This window comes from Lissotriton vulgaris, chromosome 7, assembly GCF_964263255.1.
Source record: "Lissotriton vulgaris chromosome 7, aLisVul1.2, whole genome shotgun sequence".
Taxonomy (NCBI): domain Eukaryota; kingdom Metazoa; phylum Chordata; class Amphibia; order Caudata; family Salamandridae; genus Lissotriton; species Lissotriton vulgaris.
In genome coordinates, this window is record NC_141695.1 from 1642904112 (window position 1) to 1642923763 (window position 19652).

The 19652-nt window shown below is 48.7% G+C and overlaps 1 protein-coding gene across 1 annotated transcript in view; it reads left to right on the top strand.

Moving 5' to 3' along the window:
- The window catches only part of ARFGEF2 (ARF guanine nucleotide exchange factor 2), a 548111-nt gene that overhangs the window by 271603 nt on the left and 256856 nt on the right, over positions 1–19652 (top strand). Inside the window, exons 15-16 of the mRNA XM_086932618.1 lie at positions 5054–5165; positions 14316–14521. Coding sequence (XP_086788744.1) covers positions 5054–5165; positions 14316–14521 — 318 coding nt within the window. The remainder of the gene's footprint in view (positions 1–5053; positions 5166–14315; positions 14522–19652) is intronic.

Below are 19652 nucleotides of genomic sequence, written 5' to 3' on the forward strand. Positions count from 1 at the left end.
CATTTAAGAACACATTTTGTCTTATACCGATTTGTTTTTTAAAAACAAAACAATGTATGCTGCATTTTTCGTCATCGTACATTTTTGGTGACATGCTTTCATTTCCATCGATTTTGCCAATTTTTCTATGTTGTTTTTCCCTCCACCTAATCTAATGTAACACATTCATACGCTAGTTCTACAATCCTAAAATTAGACAATTCATGTCTATATCAAAAAAATTGGTGTCTCATGACATTTGATTGTGATCGCCATAAAACAAGGCCGTTTGGAACTGTTGCTACCATCCTTCTTGCCTTTGCAAAGGCTACAAGTACTATTTAATGTATTCTATTCTTGACTTGTATGCAGTCACTCTTGACATTAATTGGGAGAGGTTATTTGTATATGTTTGTTATTGTCTATGGACGTTTCATTATTCCCTGAATTTCCAAATTTGCTCCTATCATTATTGTCATAATGGGCATTGAGAGGGAGCTCGATATATAGCGTCTTAAACAGACTTTACCTAACTGGGCGATTTGGTGCTGTGCCCGTGGCTTTTAGGTCAATGCGCAAGCGCATTGACCTAAAATGCGCGTGCACATCACCAAATCGCCGTCTGTTCCCTCAGCCGCACTCCTCCCACACCTTTGAAGTGAAGCTTAGCTTCACTTCAAAGGCCTCTGCTGCTTTCACACCCTCTCCCCGCTCCGCCCCCTCCCCTGCCCACCGTGTCGCATTTCTCCTCCCCCCTCCCCACAGCAATGCCCTCAAGTGTCCGGGAGCCCCGCGGCTGTCATAGTCTTCTTTTAAAGCAAAGGGGCTATTGTTGGGAGACCGACGTCTGCAGACTGTGAGTTTTGCACTATTGTTTGTGTAAAAGACCTCTTCCTACCTAAAAATCGACACAATAATGCATGTCATACTAAACTATAGCACTAAATGCCAGTTTTGCATATCACATCATTACACACGCCCACGGACACGCACACAATGGTGCAACACGCGCGCACAGACACATACAGAGAAACACACTCGCACGCATATAGACACGCACGCACATTCACATTAACGCAGGCACGTGCGAGCACACATACACACGAACATACATGTCGTTTTGCAAAGAGACTCCCACAGATGATAAACACCCGCAGGCACGCATTCACACGGAAACAGTCGCAAACACACAAACACTTCTACAACAGATGTCCCTTCAACCATTTTCTAACAAAGACTGACAGACACACAGACCTTCCCAGAATAAATGCACGTGAAAACGGACAGACACGCACCAGGACACACCACACAGACGCACACTGTAGGAGTGTAACAATGTCCTACGACTCACGCCTCCAGGGTCACCAGGTCACGTGCATGTTACCCACCTGTGTGCCACTGCTGTTATGTCAATAATGCCTAGCTCTGCTGATACAAGGCTTCTAGACAATATACACAACCACCCCATCCACCACCGCATCCACCATCACCACATCCACCGCATCCACCACCACATCCACCATCACCACCACATCCACCACCACATCCACCACCACATCCACCACCGCATCCACCACCGCATCCACCACCGCATCCACCACCGCATCCACCACCACCACACCCACCACCACTACATCCACCACTACATCCACCACTACATCCACCACCACATCCACTACCACCACCACCCCATCCACCACTACCCCATCCACCACCACATTCACCACATCCACCACCACATCCACCGCATACACCACCACATCCACCATCACCATCACATCCACCATCACATCCACCACCACCACCACCACCACATCCACCATCACCTCCACATCCACCATGACATCCACCGCCACATCCACCACCACATCCACCACCATCACATCCACCACCATCACATCCACCACCGCCACATCCACCACCACATCCACCACCACTTCCACCACCACCGCATCCACCACCACCACTTCCACCACCACCGCATCCACCACCACCACATCCACCACAACCACCACCACCCCATCCACCACCACCCCATCCACCACCACCGCATCCACCACCACCGCATCCACCACAACCACCACCACCCCATCCACCACTACCCCATCCACCACCACATTCACCACATCCACCACCACATCCACCGCATACACCACCACATCCACCATCACCATCACATCCACCATCACATCCACCACCACCACATCCACCATCACCTCCACATCCCCCATGACATCCACCACCATCACATCCACCACCATCACATCCACCACCGCCACATCCACCACCACATCCACCACCACTTCCACCACCACCGCATCCACCACCACCACTTCCACCACCACCGCATCCACCACCACAACCACCACCACCCCATCCACCACCACCCCATCCACCACCACCGCATCCACCATCACCGCATCCACCATCACCACATCCACCACCACCACATCCACCACCACATCCACCACCACATCCACCACCACATCCACCACCACATCCACCACCACCACATCCACCACCGCCACATCCACCACCACTACCACATCCACAACCACCACATCCACCACCACTTCCACCACCACCGCATCCACCACCACCACATCCACCACCACTTCCACCACCACCGCATCCACCACCACCACATCCACCACATCCACCGCATCCACCACCACATCCACCGCATCCACCACCACATCCACCACCGCATCCACATCCACCACTTCCACTGCATCCACCACTTCCACCGCATCCACCACCACCACATCCACCACTTCCACCGCATCCACCACCACCACATCCACCACCACATCCACCACCTCATCCACCACCGCATCCACCACCACCACATCCACCATACCCACCACCATCACTTCCACCATACACACCACCATCACTTCCACCACCACATCCACCACCACTTTCACCACATCCACCACCACTTTCACCACATCCACCACCACCACATCCACCACCACTTTCACCACATCCACAACCACCACCACATCACCACATCCATCACCACCACATCCACCACATCACCACCACATCCACCACCTCCACATCCACCATCACCTCCACCATCACCTCCACATCCACCATGACATCCACCGCCACATCCACCACCACATCCACCACCACATCCACCACCACCACATCCACCACCGCCACATCCACCACATCACCACCACATCCACCACCTCCACCACCACATCCACCATCACCTCCACATCCACCATGACATCCACCACCACTTCCACCACCACCGCATCCACCACCACTTTCACCACCACCGCATCCACCACCACTTCCACCACCACCGCATCCACCACCACCACATCCACCACCACTTCCACCACCACTGCATCCACCACCACCACATCCACCAAATCTACCGCATCCTCCACCACCGCATACACATCCACCACTTCCACTGCATCCACCACTTCCACCGCATCCACCACCACCACATCCATCACTTCCACCGCATCCACCACCACCACATCCACCACCACCTCATCCACCACCGCATCCACCACCACCACATCCACCATACCCACCACCATCACTTCCACCACCACATCCACCACCACTTTCACCACATCCACAACCACCACCACCACATCCACCACCACTTTCACCAAATCCACAACCACCACCACATCCACCACCACCACATCCACCACATCACCACCACATCCACCACCTCCACCACCACCACATCCACCCCCACATCCACCATCACCACCACCACCACATCCACCACCACCATATCCCCCAGATCCACCACCACCACATCTTAATGTGTGTGGCTATGTGTGTGTTTAGGTGCAAATGCAATGTTCTTGGATGTTCGTCACAATAAAATGCACTGAACATAATCTTCACAAAAGTTATTTACAAACGTTTAAGCTATTGCCATTATAAATTACAATAACTTTTATTTAAGTATTAATTATTTACAAAATTAAAAGCCATTGTTATTTGTAATATCAATACATCTAAGTCACGTAAATACAACACACATTGCATTACAAATGCTATAGGTGTCACATTTGCAAAAGTTAAAACTATTGACATTGTAACTGACAAAGCTATTAATTTTGCTACTTTCAAAACCAACACATCAATAACAAAAGTGTCATTTACAATACCAATAGCTCAAACTTTCCTAATGCAAGACCTATTGCATTTCCAATGCTTGTTAGATATGCTTATATTTATAGAAAAGTTGTTCTATGTATAAAAAAAATATTCTCTTTGCAAAGGTCCTCCAGGATCACTGGTATGGACGAGGGTAGTCAATATTTATGACTTTAATGAATATTCCAAAGAACTAGCTTTCTGGTTAGAAAGAAGTTAGAGGAAAAGCAGGGGCAATGTTGATAGCAGAGAGGCACACATTATTTAATGTGGTGTGGGGTAAGAGATGAGTATAATTTTAATCGGGCATGATAACTCCTTCTGTTGTGGTTGGAAAAAGGCATTGAAATGATGCTACCTGATTTTGTTTTGTTAGTAGCTGTCTTAAGGTCATCAAGGGCTTGCTTGTTAGGTATCATGTTCCTTAGGTCTCGGAGTTCCTCCATCTGCTGAAATGGGTGAGGATCTGCATGTTGAAGGAGCAAATGATGGAGTGATGTGGAAGGCTGGGAAGTAAGACCGCAGAATTGAGGAGGAGAGTAGTGTTAACAAAGATAGTTTGTGTACTTAGATGAGAAGGAGTTGAAAAGTAGAACCAAGTCATGATTGAACTGGGGAAGAACGGCAGGGACTGAGTTTGGTGGAGTATACCATGTGTTCCATTATTGAATACTGTAAGTCTTCATCTGTAGGAGCGATTATCGAAGGAGAAAACAAAAACAGAAAAGGTTTTTATTACTGATGTTTCTGTGATAATCTTTGGACATCTTTATATTGTTGTATTTTTTATATCGGTTGTTATTTTTTGTTTGTTTCAAACTGTACATGAAGCTCATAGGAGCATGAAATAACATGCCAATGTTCTGTTTATTACTTGTCTATGACAAAGAAAACATTGGTTTCTAAAATATCTGTATGTTCCTATGAACAGATTTAATAAGAAGCCAAAGAGAGGCATACAATATCTTCAAGAACAGGAAATGCTTGGTTCCACACCAGAAGACATTGCACAGTTTTTACACCAAGAAGACCGCCTCGATTTTGTAAGTTATAAAGGCTAATATTAACAGCAAGAACATTTATAGTTTTGTAATAGAAGAGATTATGCTTTGTGTCAATCCATAATGTGTTTTACTTAGCTCTATGTACTTTTGCGTGAGCAGCTCAGCAATGAGGTTATGATTAAAAGCAAATGCATATTCAGAAAAGAAAATGCAACTCTTTTCTTTCTTTGTTCACCTCCTTGACACTGATTTATTTACATGTTACTTTCCCTTAACAAAATCTTGAGGAGAAAAAGATGCTAACATCTAAAACACAATCACCTAAACAACCTGATTTCCATAGCATTGTGACTTTTAAACTTCACACTGACTGTGGGAGAAAAACCAAAAATGTAAAAACCCTGGAGAAAATCTATCCTAAGAGTTGACATACTCCCAGGTTAGAGATGTAACTTTTACTATATACCTGACAACTCCTCACCTTAGTAACTCCCTCGAGTAACATCCATGTCGGGCAGGGTGGAAAAAAGAATAGCGCTTGTAGGAAGCTGCCTCGGTATATACTATACCAAAGTATGGTATAGAGTGCACAGAGTCCAGGGAGGTATAGCAGAGGCGAAATTAGGTCAGCTCTCTTTGTGGTAGTGTGGTCGAGCAGTTAGACTTATCAGGAGGGTTTGTTAAGCATTTATTATATTCACTCAAGGCTGATGGCGCACACTCAGGCGGGAGACAGCATTTACAACGCAGTCATTACATCGCAGTACCTTTACAACGCGGTCGTTACAACGGCCGTGTTGTTGTAACACATGCCTTTACAACGCAAGTCATTAGATCGACTTAATGTAGGGGGTGCTCTAACCTAAGGAATAGTATAATTTACTATTCCAACACCTTCCCGACTGTTGCGCAGGCTGGAGTTGGAATAGTAAATTATACTATTCTAAAGTCCAGCGCGCCCCCTACAGCAAGTCGATCTAATGACTTGCGTTGTAAAGATATTGCGTTCTAACAACGCGGTCGTTGTAACAACCACGTTGTAAAGGAAGGCGATGTAATAGCATGCGACATGCTATATTACACTCAGACAGAATCCAGACCAATTGCATAAGTATAAAAAGGTATACTCAAGTTTTATATCTGAAAGAAACAAGTTTGTGTTAGATTCCTTACCCCCAGGCGTCAGACTGGATCCGGAAAGTTTTCGTCAGCAGTACCCCTGCGCGACACTAGGCGTCATCTGTGGCTCCGCGTCTGTCGTCGGCGTCGTGATCCCCGGGATGACGTCGTCGGAGTACTTAGACGCCGCCCTTGCGCGCTGACGTCAGTTCTTTCGGGAAGAGCAGTCATTTTTTGCCTAATTTTTTTGATCACTTCTTGAGTCGACCTCCGACCCGCGGTGCCGGTAGGGATGCCTGGGTTTAAACCTTGTTGCAAATAAAGGGGGGGAGGGCGGATCACGTCTGGATCCTAGGGCTCAGTTTACCATTCAGGGACCTCTGAATGGAAGGTCCAGCCGCAGTCGGAGCCCAAAGGGACAATGTAAGGCAAAGACAGACTCGGCTGTTCCTAACGGATAGAGAGTAATAGGAGGTAGAGATACGGTCACAAAAGAAGAGGTAGTGCTCATTGGAGTGCTGCCCTGGGTAACCAATATATTGGTATTAATGGCCTCACACACCCTTGCGAGTGTCATGCTTCATCATTGGCGGTTGCTCCTCGTCGGGCAGGCGGTGCAATGCCCAACGGGCTCACCTCAAAGAGGGGCTCTTTAACGGAGATCTTTTTACCAACTGCCTCGGGTGAAGTGCGGGTGAGGGGCCAGAAAGAAGCGGATAGTGTAGGTACGTGAGTTAAAATGTGACATGAGGTACCTGAGATCAATTTATTCTGGTGGTCCCCGGTCACAGTTATAAACAGTGGGTAGCCTATGATCGTTGGAATTTAGGATTCCATGTGTCGATCCAGGACTACAGATTTTATTGTGAGGTCAACATGTTTCGGGCTTTGCCCTTTGGCTGCGATTCTTCAGGACCTAGTGGGTAACATCTATCCTTCAAAAACTTGACCTAGATAAGTGTCAGTTTAAAAGGTTGTACTACCTGTATTGGACAACTCTTGCCTAATAGTCAAAGTGTCTAGGTGTCAACAGTACCCGGTAGGTTTTACTTCAAGGGGAAAGAACCATAGGGGTTTAAGGTTCCTGCTGCCTTGGTCAGCACCGTCTGCCTACCCGACCTACCGGGTTCCGGATAGTGCTGGGTTTAAACCTTGCAAGGACTGTCACCGCTTGATGTCGGTGACTGACCCCCACGGTCGGTGCCTTTACTGTCTCTGGGCCCGACCACCATGACAAGTCTCCCCCGACTGCTTGGCCTTGACCTCGAAGGCTAGACTAGAGCGGTCCCGTAAGCGGCTCGAGCTTCGGCAGCCGGCTCGAGGTCCCGGTCTAAGAGGAAGTCGAGGGACCGGTCGTGGAGCCACAGTCATAACCGCTCGACGAGTCACCACCACTCGTCGGGCTCCAAGTACTCTTCTCTTCCCCCGCCCCCCTCCCCCCCCCCCCCCCCCCCCACCCCCACCCCCACCCCCACCCAACGGGCGACCCTAGTCCTGTCCGTTCACCCCAAGATCCTGGTGATCCAGGCCTCTACCTCCCGGACTGCATTCCCGACCGCTTCTCCGGAACGGGAATCCAAAAGGTACGATCAGTTTGGGAAGAAACTGTTCTCCTCCTTGAGTTTGAGGATGCGGTCTGTCAACACCCCCTGCCTTTTGGGCTGTTACACCCACTCTCTGTGGGATACGGTTGCGGAGGTGCCACAGTGCCTGGAGGAGGCCCGGGCAAAGCTCGCCCAAGCCCTAGCGGAAGGGCGGAATGCAGCACGCTACTCAATACGGTGTGGACTCGACACAACGAACTCGCTGGGTGAGGCGATATACAACGACTGTGGCGGTTTGCCGCCACGCCTGGCTGAGGTCCACCAACTTTACGGGGGATGTCCAGGCCACCCTCATGGACATGCCCTTTGACGGCCGTTGCCTCTGGCGAAAAGGCGGATAGTGCGCTGGAGCGTTTCAAGGACTCCAGGGCTACGGCCAAGTCCTTGGGCCTAGGCCAACGCCAGCAAACTTCCGCTTTTCGCTCCTTTTGTGGCCAAGGAAGGGGCGCCCCCACATGTCCAGCCAACCACAGACCCAGGCTCAACGTGGTCGCGGATGTGGTTACCGCCGTGGCGGTACCGGGGGACACCGGCAGAGTCCGTCTACACCCACCCTCCCCCACCCCTCCCCCCTCCCCCCCCCTGCAGCATCTGCCTCTAAGCCTTCCTAGTCCGGTTTTTCAGGCCCATTCGTCACCAGTGGGGGGGCAGGGTCCGCCATCACCTCCCCCACTGGCGTACCATCACATCGGACAGGTGGGTGCTGCAAATAGGCCGATGGGGCTACTCCCTCCCCTTAGAGGCGACCCCTCCAGCCATGCCACTGCAGTACCACCGCATGTCGGGGATCACTTGCGACTTCTGCAGGAGGAAGTTACGGCCATCTTGGACAAGGGGGCCATCGAGCACGTTCCTGGGCCAGAAGTAGGACGTGGTTGCTATTCCCACTACTTTCTGGTACCCAAGAAGGGCAAAGGAGGCCTACACCCTATCTTTGACCTACCGAGCATCAACGGCTTCCTCCGGAAGGAGAAGTTCAAGATGCTGACTTTGGCTCAGGTCCTAGCTGCCCTGGACCCAGGAGACTGGATGGTAGCGTTGGACTTGCAGGACACGTATTTCCACATCCCCGTTCTGCCGAACCACCGGCGCGACCTGCGGTTCAGGGTAGGCCACGAGCACTTTCAGTTTACCGTGCTCCCCTTCGGCCTTACCAGCAGCCCTCGGGTGTTCACGAAAGTGATGGCGGTGGTCGCAGCTCATCTGCGCAGGGGTTTCAGTCCTCCCCTACCTCGACGATTGGTTGTTGAAGGCGGGCTCGCCCCAGACAGTCGTCTCCCACTCCAGATTACTGCTGACCTCCTGCACTGGCTGGGGTTCTCCATCAACGTGCAGAAGTCACACCTGTGCCACTCTCAAAAGCTCCTTTTCATCAGAGTGGTTCTGGACTTGGTGCAGTTTTGGATCCCCCCCCCCCCCCCCCCCCCCCCCCCCCCAAGCAGCGGGTTCGGGATAGTCAGACTCGGATTCCGATCTTTCAGCCTTTATCCCGGGTCTCGGCCAGGTTGACGCTGCGGCTCCTGGGGCTGATGGCCTCCTGCATCCTTCTGGTGCATCACGCCAGGTGGCGGATGCGAGCTCTGCAGTGGGTCCTGAAATTTCAGATGGCACAGCATCAGGGCAACCTGTCAGACCTCATCCTGATCTCGAAGGGCAATGCAAGTCAGTTGCAGTGGTTGCTCATGAACCGCAATTGGGTCAATAGCAGATCTCTCTCCCTACCCTAACCGGAGCACCCAGTGGTGACAGATGCGTCCCTTCTCGGATGGGGGAGCCACATGGGAGAGAGGGAGATCAGAGGCCTCTGATCTCTGGCGCAGTCCCGGCTCCATATCAACCTTCTGGAGCTGCGATCCGACTTGCACTGAAGGCATTCCTTCCCTCTGTCCGTGGAAGTGTAGTACAGGTGTTCTCAGACAACACCACCGCCATGTGGTACTGCAACAAATAGGGCGGGTGGGGTCGTGGACCCTTTGCCAGGAGGCTCTGCCCCTCTGGCAATGGCTGGAACACCAGGGCGTGACCCTGGTGGTTCGACGCCTGGCAGGTTACCTGAACACCAGGGCGGACAAACTCAGCCGCCGATGCATGATGGATCACGAATGGCGTCTGAACTCAGACGTGGCGCAAGGTCTCTTTCAGCAGTGGGGAGAGCCTTGGTTAGATCTATTCGCCAACGAAGCGAACACGCAATGTCATCTGTTCTGCACGTTGGAATTTCCAAGGCGGCACTCGCTCGGCGACTCTTTTCGTCACGAGTTTAGCTGCGGTCTGTTGTACGCCTTTCTGCCTATACCACTTCTGCCCAGAGTGCTGAAGATCAGACGAGACAGGGCTCAAGTCATCCTTGTGGCTCCAGACTGGGCACGAAGATACTGGTATCCCGAGCTACTTAGCATGTCAGTTGATCCCCCGATTCGTCTACCTCTTCAGGAGGACGTTCTTTTCAGCAGCAGGGGATGGTCCTCCACCCAAACCTATCCAGTCTCTGCCTACATGTGTGGCGATTGAACAGCGGCAGTTTAGGCCATTTGACTTGCCTTCTGAAGTTTGCGATGTGATTCTGGCAGCCATACGTCCCTCCACAAAAACAGTATACGCCTGCAGGTGGAACAAATTTGTGGCATGGTGTGCACAGTAAATGCTATGGATCCACTCTCCGCCCCCCTTTCAGAGGTTCTCCTCTTCCTTCTTTCTCTTGCCCAGCAGGGTTCTGCTCTAAGCACTGTCAAGGGCTACCTCTCGGCCATTTCAGCCTTCTGAAGGCTTCCTGATCAGCCTTCTCTTTTCAAGTCCCCTGTTGTTAATAGATTCTTGAAAGGCATCACGCACATGTTCCCTCCTGTTCCCTTCATGATGCCTCAGTGGGACTTGAATCTTGTTCTTACGTTTCTGATGTGCGCTCCTTTTGAGCCTCTTCATAACTGTCCTCTTCGTCATCTGACTCTCAAGACTGCATTCCTGGTTGCCATCACCTCTGCCAGGAGAGTGAGTGAGCTCCAGGCTCTATCTTCAAACCTCCTTTCCTCTCTGTCCATCCGGACAAGGTTGTTCTAAGGACTCGTCCTTCTTTCCTGCCCGAGGTAGTCACAGCCTTTCACATCGGGCAGTCCATCACCTTGCCCACCTTCTATCCACCTCCGCATCCCTCGAAGGAGGAAGAGAGGCTCCACAGTCTGGACCCAAAACGTGCGCTCTCATTCTATCTGGACCGCACACGCCAGTTCCGGGTGGACGACCTGCTCTTTGTTGGTTACGTGGACGCAAAGAAGGGACGGGCGGTGCACAAGCGGACCATCTCTCGGTTGTTCATCTTGTGCATCAAGGTTTGCTACTCCTTGGCGAAAATGGAGCCTCCTGTGCTCCCATTCCACTCGGGCCACGGCGGCTACTACTGTCCTCGGTCGGGGAGTCCCCTTGCAGGACATCTGTCAGGCAGCTACGTGGGCCTCGCTGCACACGTTTGCGAGACACTATTGCCTGGACAGCCGAGTCCGGAGAGGTGGCTTTTTCGGCTGTTCCGTTCTCCAGGACTTTTTGGTGTGATCTTGGTTCGCAGACCCACCTGTGGGATTGGTATTGCTGGGGTATCTATTCTAAGGTAAGGAATCTAACACTAACCTGTTTCTTTCAGATGCACAAGTTATTTACCTTTTGGTAGCGATATATCTGTAAGAAACAGTAGTTAGTATTAGATTCCTTACCGCCCCACCCATCCTCCCCATTCTGCGAACCGTTATCTAGGGTTAAGGTCATCCCTTGGCACCAGTGTCTGTTTCTATCATGGCTCTGCGTTCCTGGCACGGAAAGCTATGTACAGAACTGACACAGCGCGCAAGGCCGGCTTCTAAGTATTCCGACGTCATCCCGGCGATCACGACGCCGAAGACTGACGCGGAGCCGTAGACGACGCCTAGCGACGCACAGGAGTACTGCTGACGAAAACTTTCCGGATCCAGTCTGACGCCTTGGGATATTCTAAGGTAAGGAATCTAACACTAACTACTGTTTCTTACAGATATATCATTACCAAAGGTAAGTAACTTGTGCTTTTAGAACCAAGTAGGAGTTGGCACAGGTACGTAAAATATACTTTCAAATGCAAGACTGTTGAAGGAAATGCAGTTCTGGTTGAAATAGCAATTGTTACAGGTCTGTATATGTTTTAAGAACAGTTCAAATTACACAGTTATTACTTTCAGATTACCTTTTAGTTACTGGTGGACTACTTTGAGTACTGGGATGGTATGCCTAGATACCATACCTTAGGATCTCACAATACAAGGTAAGTGCGACTTTTTATACTTAGCGATTGAGTTCTCTTTTCTCCATACAACAACAGTAGAACGCTTAGAAAATATTTAGGCCCAAAATCTCTTAACATGGGTTCCTATGGGAGGAAATTGTCAGCGGTTTCTCAGGTAAGTACACGACTTGTGAGTGGAAGTTTTGGGGGTTGGGACCAAGGTTCCCCAAGGTCCAGATGGGCACTCGAGTTGCACCGCCAGCAGCGCTGGGGTGGGTGGGTGCAGAGAGTAGGATGCCAATGGTGGCCAATTGGGCACCTCGGTTGGGGGCTGCTCACTGGCAAGCCTCTTGGTATCGGGAGCCAAGCTCCTACGGTTACTGTCAGGGCAAAAGGAGAGCACCAAATCCACACCACCAGCTGCGCAAGGGCGGCTGGGTGCAGAGTGCTTAGGAGGGGCTGGGAGCCCAATGCAATTCTATGGAGTTTGCTGGTTTTGGATTTTTGCTGCAAGCTCGGTCCAGGAAGTCTTACGAGATGAACCAACAGCAGGAAAGGTAAGTTGTATGGCTCTGGGACATATGTGCACCTTAGGTCCTCATTTCCAGGGCGCAGGGCGGCCGGATGCAAGGGTGCCTTTTGAGCTTGGATTTCTCTTTACTGGGCCACTCGCGGCTGAGAGGGGTCTCCGTGCAGAGGCTGCGGGCAATGTCTGGGGGGGGGTCTCCGTGCAGAGGCTGCAGACAACGTTGGGGAGTCCTGAAGTGGTCAACCCACGAAGGGCTCAGACTCTGGAGCAGTTTTTCTTCATGCTAGAATCTTAGCGTAGGTGATTAATTTTTTCACTTCACAACTGAGAAAAACTTTAATTGCTTTCAATTGAGCCCTGTGCCTACAGTGACATTAAATGATGACTATCAATAAGCGATGGAATTAAGGAACTGTTTTCTACTTATTCTCTTGATCCCCCCCAACACCTTCGGAAAGCAGGGTTTACTTAAAGTTATATAATCAGAGGAGATGGTCAAAACAATAATCTGGACATTGTTATTTCTCTTTGAGACCAACATTGTCCGGTAGCAATACAGTTAATCAAGTGTTTGTGTGGCCATGGCTCAAATGTTTTCACTTTGGCAATTACGGTCAAATCCTTGTAATATTATTGTTTAGAGAAAGAAACATTTTTGTAAATTATAATCACTTTAGAGGGGCAACATTTTCTGTATGCAATTGTTTAATTTCTGAGCAAAAGAAAGGTGTGTCTTTTCTATGTAAAACACCTGACTGGTTGTGTAAGGCTTGAAACTAGAAAACATGCCCTTTAATGTTCGTTTATTTTTTATTATAACTTGTATTTCTGATTCACACAATCAGACAATTAAAAAACAGATGGTTGCAAAGATTCCTCATACCTGCAACCATCACATAGCGGTACACGCGCCAGCTGATTACGTGCCCACAGGGTGACTGCACACATTCACGTCACCGAGTCCTGCTGGCGTTTGTGAAGCTTCACAGCCGTTTGGTTTGATGTGAATCTCACATCAAGTGATAACTTTGAAGCCCTGAAGAAGGTGCACGAATGGTGGGAATTGTATCTTTATTCTCACAGGGTCCAGTCGGAACTTGTAGTGACATTGTGCACCAACAGTTCATTTACATTTAGATTTCACTGACTTCTTCAGGTTTTCGAGATTTTCATGATAGAACACTCACTTTCTTTTTCCTTTAGGGAGAGAAAGCAACCGATAATGATAAGTGGGTGTGCTAGTGAGTACCAACCAGCAACCCCCTTGGTGTTACGACAATGAGGTGCTTTCTCTCATTTCTCGCACTTTTTCATGTTTGGGTGGGAGTGGTCCTATGTTATATTGACATTTCTGCTGTAACTAGAACACCACGACACTTTGATCAGCGATAGGGAGACGCTATTGTGAGGTAGTACAGAAAAATATTGAAAACCCCTTTAGTGTCCAGTATTTATAGGTGTTGTTTATAGGTTGTTGAGTGGGGGGCGGCCTGACTTTTTTCTCCCCCTGTGGCTCCAGTTGTGTTGATGACTGTATACAACTGCCTTCATGCTCAAGATTTTAAGCTTGTTAGGTTAGTACGGCCGGCGTTGGCACTGACCTTTTTTAACTTTGAATATGCAACATAATAGAAAACAATATAGTACAATTTGTTATGAAATATGTATTTCTACTTTTTGTTTCCTGACAGACCCAAGTTGGAGATTTTTTAGGAGACAACAGCAAGTTTCACAGGGACGTGATGTACTCTTATGTTGACCAGTTAAATTTCATGGAGAAAGACTTTGTTTCAGCTTTACGTATGTTTCTGGAAGGATTTCGGCTGCCAGGAGAAGCCCAGAAAATTGATCGGCTCATGGAGAAATTTGCTGCCCGATATCTAGAATGCAACCAAGGGTAGGATCTCTGTTGCACTTTTAAGATGATCATTCTGTTGCCATATAAATCTGGGGTTTGTCATAGTAATGCAAAATATATGTCTGGCAAGGGAACCTGCCAAAGATAATTGATAAAATACTTATAAACACTAGAGAAAAAAGTTTTTTGATTCATGAGCATAAGGGAATATTATAAGCAACACAATTGCTTATAGTGGGAGAGTTTCACACAGAAAATTGGATAAACACTGGGCCCTTTACAGAGAGGTAGCTGCAGGGGACATAAATATGGGACTTGCTTTGGCTGGCATGAAAATATGGACACCAAACTGCACACTGTAGCCAGTTCATACTCGATGAGTGGGACAGAAAGGCAATGTCCTGTAAAATAACCTGCTTCTACAGGCACATGGAGGTAGAAAAGCGAGCCGGGCCGCACATGAGAAAGCGTGTTTCACCTGGCATGCGCTATTGCACATTCTCTGCAGTTAGAGAGACCATGATGAAAATACTCACATACTGGTCCTATATGCCAGCCCATGTACACGATTGCTACCCCATGAGGGGGAGTGGTGCTGGAGGGGTTGCAATATATGTATGGTGCTTCATCTTCTCTTGCACTGCCCCCAAGTTAACTTTTGTATTGAAAAAATGTACTATATGACGTTGATAAAATTACCTTGGTCATGATTCACTGCTCCCTTATATATACTGTGTTGGGCCTCCCTAACAGCCAAACATTCTCATTGCTTTCATGTGAAGGTAGGCAGACAGAGCTTGTACTTTGCACTGCACACCAAGCAATTGTTTCACTGTGGGATACTGATAAGATCCTAGAGCACAGAAGCTGGTTATATCGTATTTAGGATTTTCTGGCTATGGAGAAAATAACAATATCCCTGGAGTATAACAAAGGAGATTTTCTTGACACATAGGGGCAGATGTATCAAGATTCCGTTTTGCGAATTCTAAATAGCGATTTTTTGCGAATCGCTATTTAGAATTCGCAAAACGGAATGTATGTACAAAATCGCTATTTTTTAGCGATTCCTTAATATTCTTTATTTGCGAATTCGCATTTTGCGAATTCGCAAATAAAGAATAATTTCCAATGCATTCCTATGGGCCATGAGATAGGAATGATAGTGCAATAATTCTCAAATTGCGAATTTGCAATTTGCTAATCGCAATTTGAGAATTATTTCAAGGGTGCAGGGGTGTCTCAAAGACACCCTGCTGCTCCCCTGAAATTTACATGTGTGTGCATGTGGCACACATACATGCCCTATGGGCATGTATGTGTGTCACATGCCACCCTCTCAAATGCCAAATAGGGCATTTTTAAAACTACAAGTTGGTGGTAATTTGCGATTTCTTAATACAATAAGGAATCGCAATTTTTTGCGATTCCTTGAATTGCGATTTTTTGATACATAGCAAATCATGCTAAAAGGCCGTTTGCGATGCGCAAAAGCCTTGATACATCTGGCCCATAGTCCTTGTTCATAACCTTTCTGCACAGTTTAATGAACTAACCTGCTCCAGATACTTAAGTCTCGTGCATTTTGACCTAACTACGCCAGAGTACAGTCTGAGATGAATTTACCCCTCTTGGTGGGATGTGTCAGGACTTTAACATATAACACTAGGAGAAACACCATCAGGCATGTAGCTGAGATGTTTTTACATTGCTGTGAACTTATCTTTTCACTTTTGCAGGTGTTAAGGGGAGCGGTACGTGTGGAGAGTTATTTTCGTGAACTCTAGCATGTACAAGCTTCTCTCACTGATATGCCATTTGATGGCTCTTTTTTGGGTGAAAAGGTGATTTTGCCTTGGAGTGTTGTAAAGACAGTAGAGCCATGGTGCTCTCCTTGGGTCTGTTTGCTCCTGCCAATTCAGAAAATTCAATGACGAAAATGACAATCTCCCCAACAACTACAGCAGTCACCTTAGTTTATTCGAAGCAGAGAACATGGCCTGTCAGGCAACGCACAGGCCAACAAGGGCACCAGTCCATCCACTCCCCTTCCCCTGTGGCAGTAACCACCAATCCACTTTATTTTGCCCTTAGTGACACACGCCCATCCTGGGTGCAGGATTCAGCACTTCTTCCCAGGTTGGCTATCCATCATGTCCAACAAATGGATTTGAATATTGTTGAGCATGACTATGGCATATCCTTCATTTTTGCCCTGCCAAATCTTTCTCCCACATCAGAATGACTTTGAGAGGAGGTTCTGTCCATTTTGTTACAAGAGGTGCCAATGATACTGTGCAAAGGTGATATTGGAGAAGTGTGGCTCAATGGTTAGAGCGGCAGACCCTGATTTAATTGTGGGTTTCTAGCGCGCTAGAATCGACTCCCGAAGGAGTATCTCTGCGCAATAGACCGCTGGGGAACCCGTCCTGGCTTTCCCTGTGAGATGGTCCCTACTGGGTTATCTCCAAGGTGAAACCAGGCATCCCCGGAGTATGTGGGGGGCCGTTGTGGAGATGAGGCAAGCTAATGCCCAGAGTTGCCGAGTGTGATCCCTGGTTAGATTAGGCACCGAGGTGTGAATTATCAAGTCTGCTGACCCTAGTCCACGACCCTGCCGCGTTGGGAATTGAACCCTGGTCCCGGGCCGTCCTCTGCTCCCGGGTCTGCCACCTCTAACCAGTGAGCCACACCACTCCACTGATGCAGAGGTCTAGCCCGGGACCAGGGTTCAACTCCCTCCTCGGCGGGTCTTGGGCTCAATTTCCGCGGACCTGATAATTCTCGCCTCGGTGCCTATTCTAATCATGGGTCCCACTCTGCAACTCTGGGCAATAGCTTGCTTAATCTCCACAACAGCCCCAACAACGCTAGAATGCCTGGCTTTACCATGGGGGTACCCAGGAGTGGGCACTTCACAGGGAGAAGCCAGGAAGGGTTCCACAGCGGTATGCGTGCAAGCACCTGAGATACCCCTTCGGGGTCGATTTGGTGCGCTATACAAATACTACTACATTTACATTTGAGAAGTTTCTGCACTCAAAAAGAGGAGAGGGTTGTTCATCTGGCTATTTCCTCCTGCTGAAAAAAGACAAGGACCTCAGAGCGGTTTTAGACCTCCAACATCTGAATGCCTTCTTTTGGAAGGACAAATTTAACTTTCTCATGCGGTCCCTATCTTGCTGTTGGGGGACTAGACATACACAATGCATATTTTCATAATCCTATCAAGCAGTTCTATGCATTTTACTTGCAATCACTAGGAGATGCATTCTGGCTGCAATGGAACACAGGACTCCTCATTGCCTTTCTACTGCTGCCCCTCGTTCTCTGAGTTATGAAAACGATCAATAATGGCTGGGCCTAAGTCCTCCTAGTGGCTCTGAATTGGACCAGGAGATTGTGGTACTTGGAATTTTTGGGCATGAACATCTGTCCTCCAAACAGTCCACCTCTTTGGCAGGATCTTTTGTGAGCAGGGCAGGATCTTTCACTCAAACCTGTGCAATCTTCACCTCCATGCATGAATATGTGGAGAAGCGTGGCTCAGTGGTTAGAGGCAGCAGACCCGGAAGCTGAGATCGACCGTGGACCAGGGTTCGATTCCCCGCCTCGGCGGGTCTCGGGCTCAAAATTCCACGGACTCGACAATTCTCACTCTGGTGCCTACTCAACTCACGGGGTCACACTCTGCAACTCTGGGCAGTAGCTTGCTTAATCTCCACTACGGCCCCTCGCGGCGGGATGCCTGGCTTTCACCTTGTGGACACCCTGCCGTGGTTTCTCACAGGGGAATACCAGGACGGGTTCCCTAAGCAAGCGCCGGGACGCTTACGGGCAGCTGTGCGCTTTACAAGTCCAGCACATTTACATTTACACATTTACATATTGAGTGGGAGCAGTTTACCCAATTTGATCTGCCACCTGAAGTGGTGGATTTCATCAACTCTGCCAGGCATCATTTGACTAAGTCCATTTATGTTGGGTACTTGCACAAATTAGTGGCCTGGTGTGGTATCCGCAAGATTGACCCTTTATAGGTCAAACTGTCCATTTTTGGTTTGTTCGTTTTGTCCTTCCCCAGACCTAGCGAGGCCTAGCAGTGGGCCCTATTAATCTTTATTTGTCTGACATATTGGCTTTGCTGCATTTGCCAGACCAAGCGTCTTTGTTGAAATCCCCTGTTATGATAAGGTTTATAAAAGGTCTGACAAAAGTTTCCTTCCAGACCGTTTATGATGCCACAGTGGCCAGACGTTACATATGTGAATGCCATTAAGATGATGCATAGCTGCTCGCTACATCTCCTGACTTCAAAGACTGTCTTTCTCATCATGATCTCTTCAGCTCGTTGTGTGAGTGAGCTTCCAGCACTGTCAGTGCAACTGCCATAATCCGCCATTTTCCTGGGGAAGCTGTTGCTGAGGGCTCGGGCGGCCTTCTTGACTAAAGTTGTGACTCCTTTCCATGTGGAGCAATCCATCATCCTGCCAGCGTTGGTTGGGCCTAAAAAACGAATTTAAGCTTTTATATTGATTGTACCAAAGCCACAGCCTGGATCATGAGGTTTTTGTGGGATTCTCCAGGGTGAAAAAAGGAAAGCCTGTGCTTACGATGACCATGTGCGTGTGGGTAGTCGTCTGCTTTAAGACCAGCTATACACTGCCCAAGAAGCAGCCCCCAGTAGGTTTTAGAGCCCATTCCACCAAGGCTGAGACTGCTACCACTGCAAGTGACATGCCGGTCCTTGAAAACTGCCAGTATGGAATGTGGGCATCGGTGAATGCATTCATGAAGAACTACTGCCTTGAAAGCCAGGCATGGCGGGAAGGACTTTTTGCCAACTTGGTCCTGCAGAACTTTTTGGTCTGACACACCTCAGAAGATACTGTCTTGGCATCTGTTGTAAGATGAGGAATCTGTAATAAGAAGTATCCAACAGAAAACACAAGTACTTCCCTTCGATAACACTCTTTCTGGTGAATCTAACCACATATTCCTCACCGCCTGCCGCCTCCCCTTTCTGTGGAGTTGTCTATTTTTTGAATATCTAATAAACAAATTAGTAATCGGAACAGTGGTAGCAACAATTTTTATGCTTTAGGTCAGAAAGCACAGAAATGAAAAAATAAGAGACTTGCGTCAGTGCGCAGGTGTGGTACTTATGAGC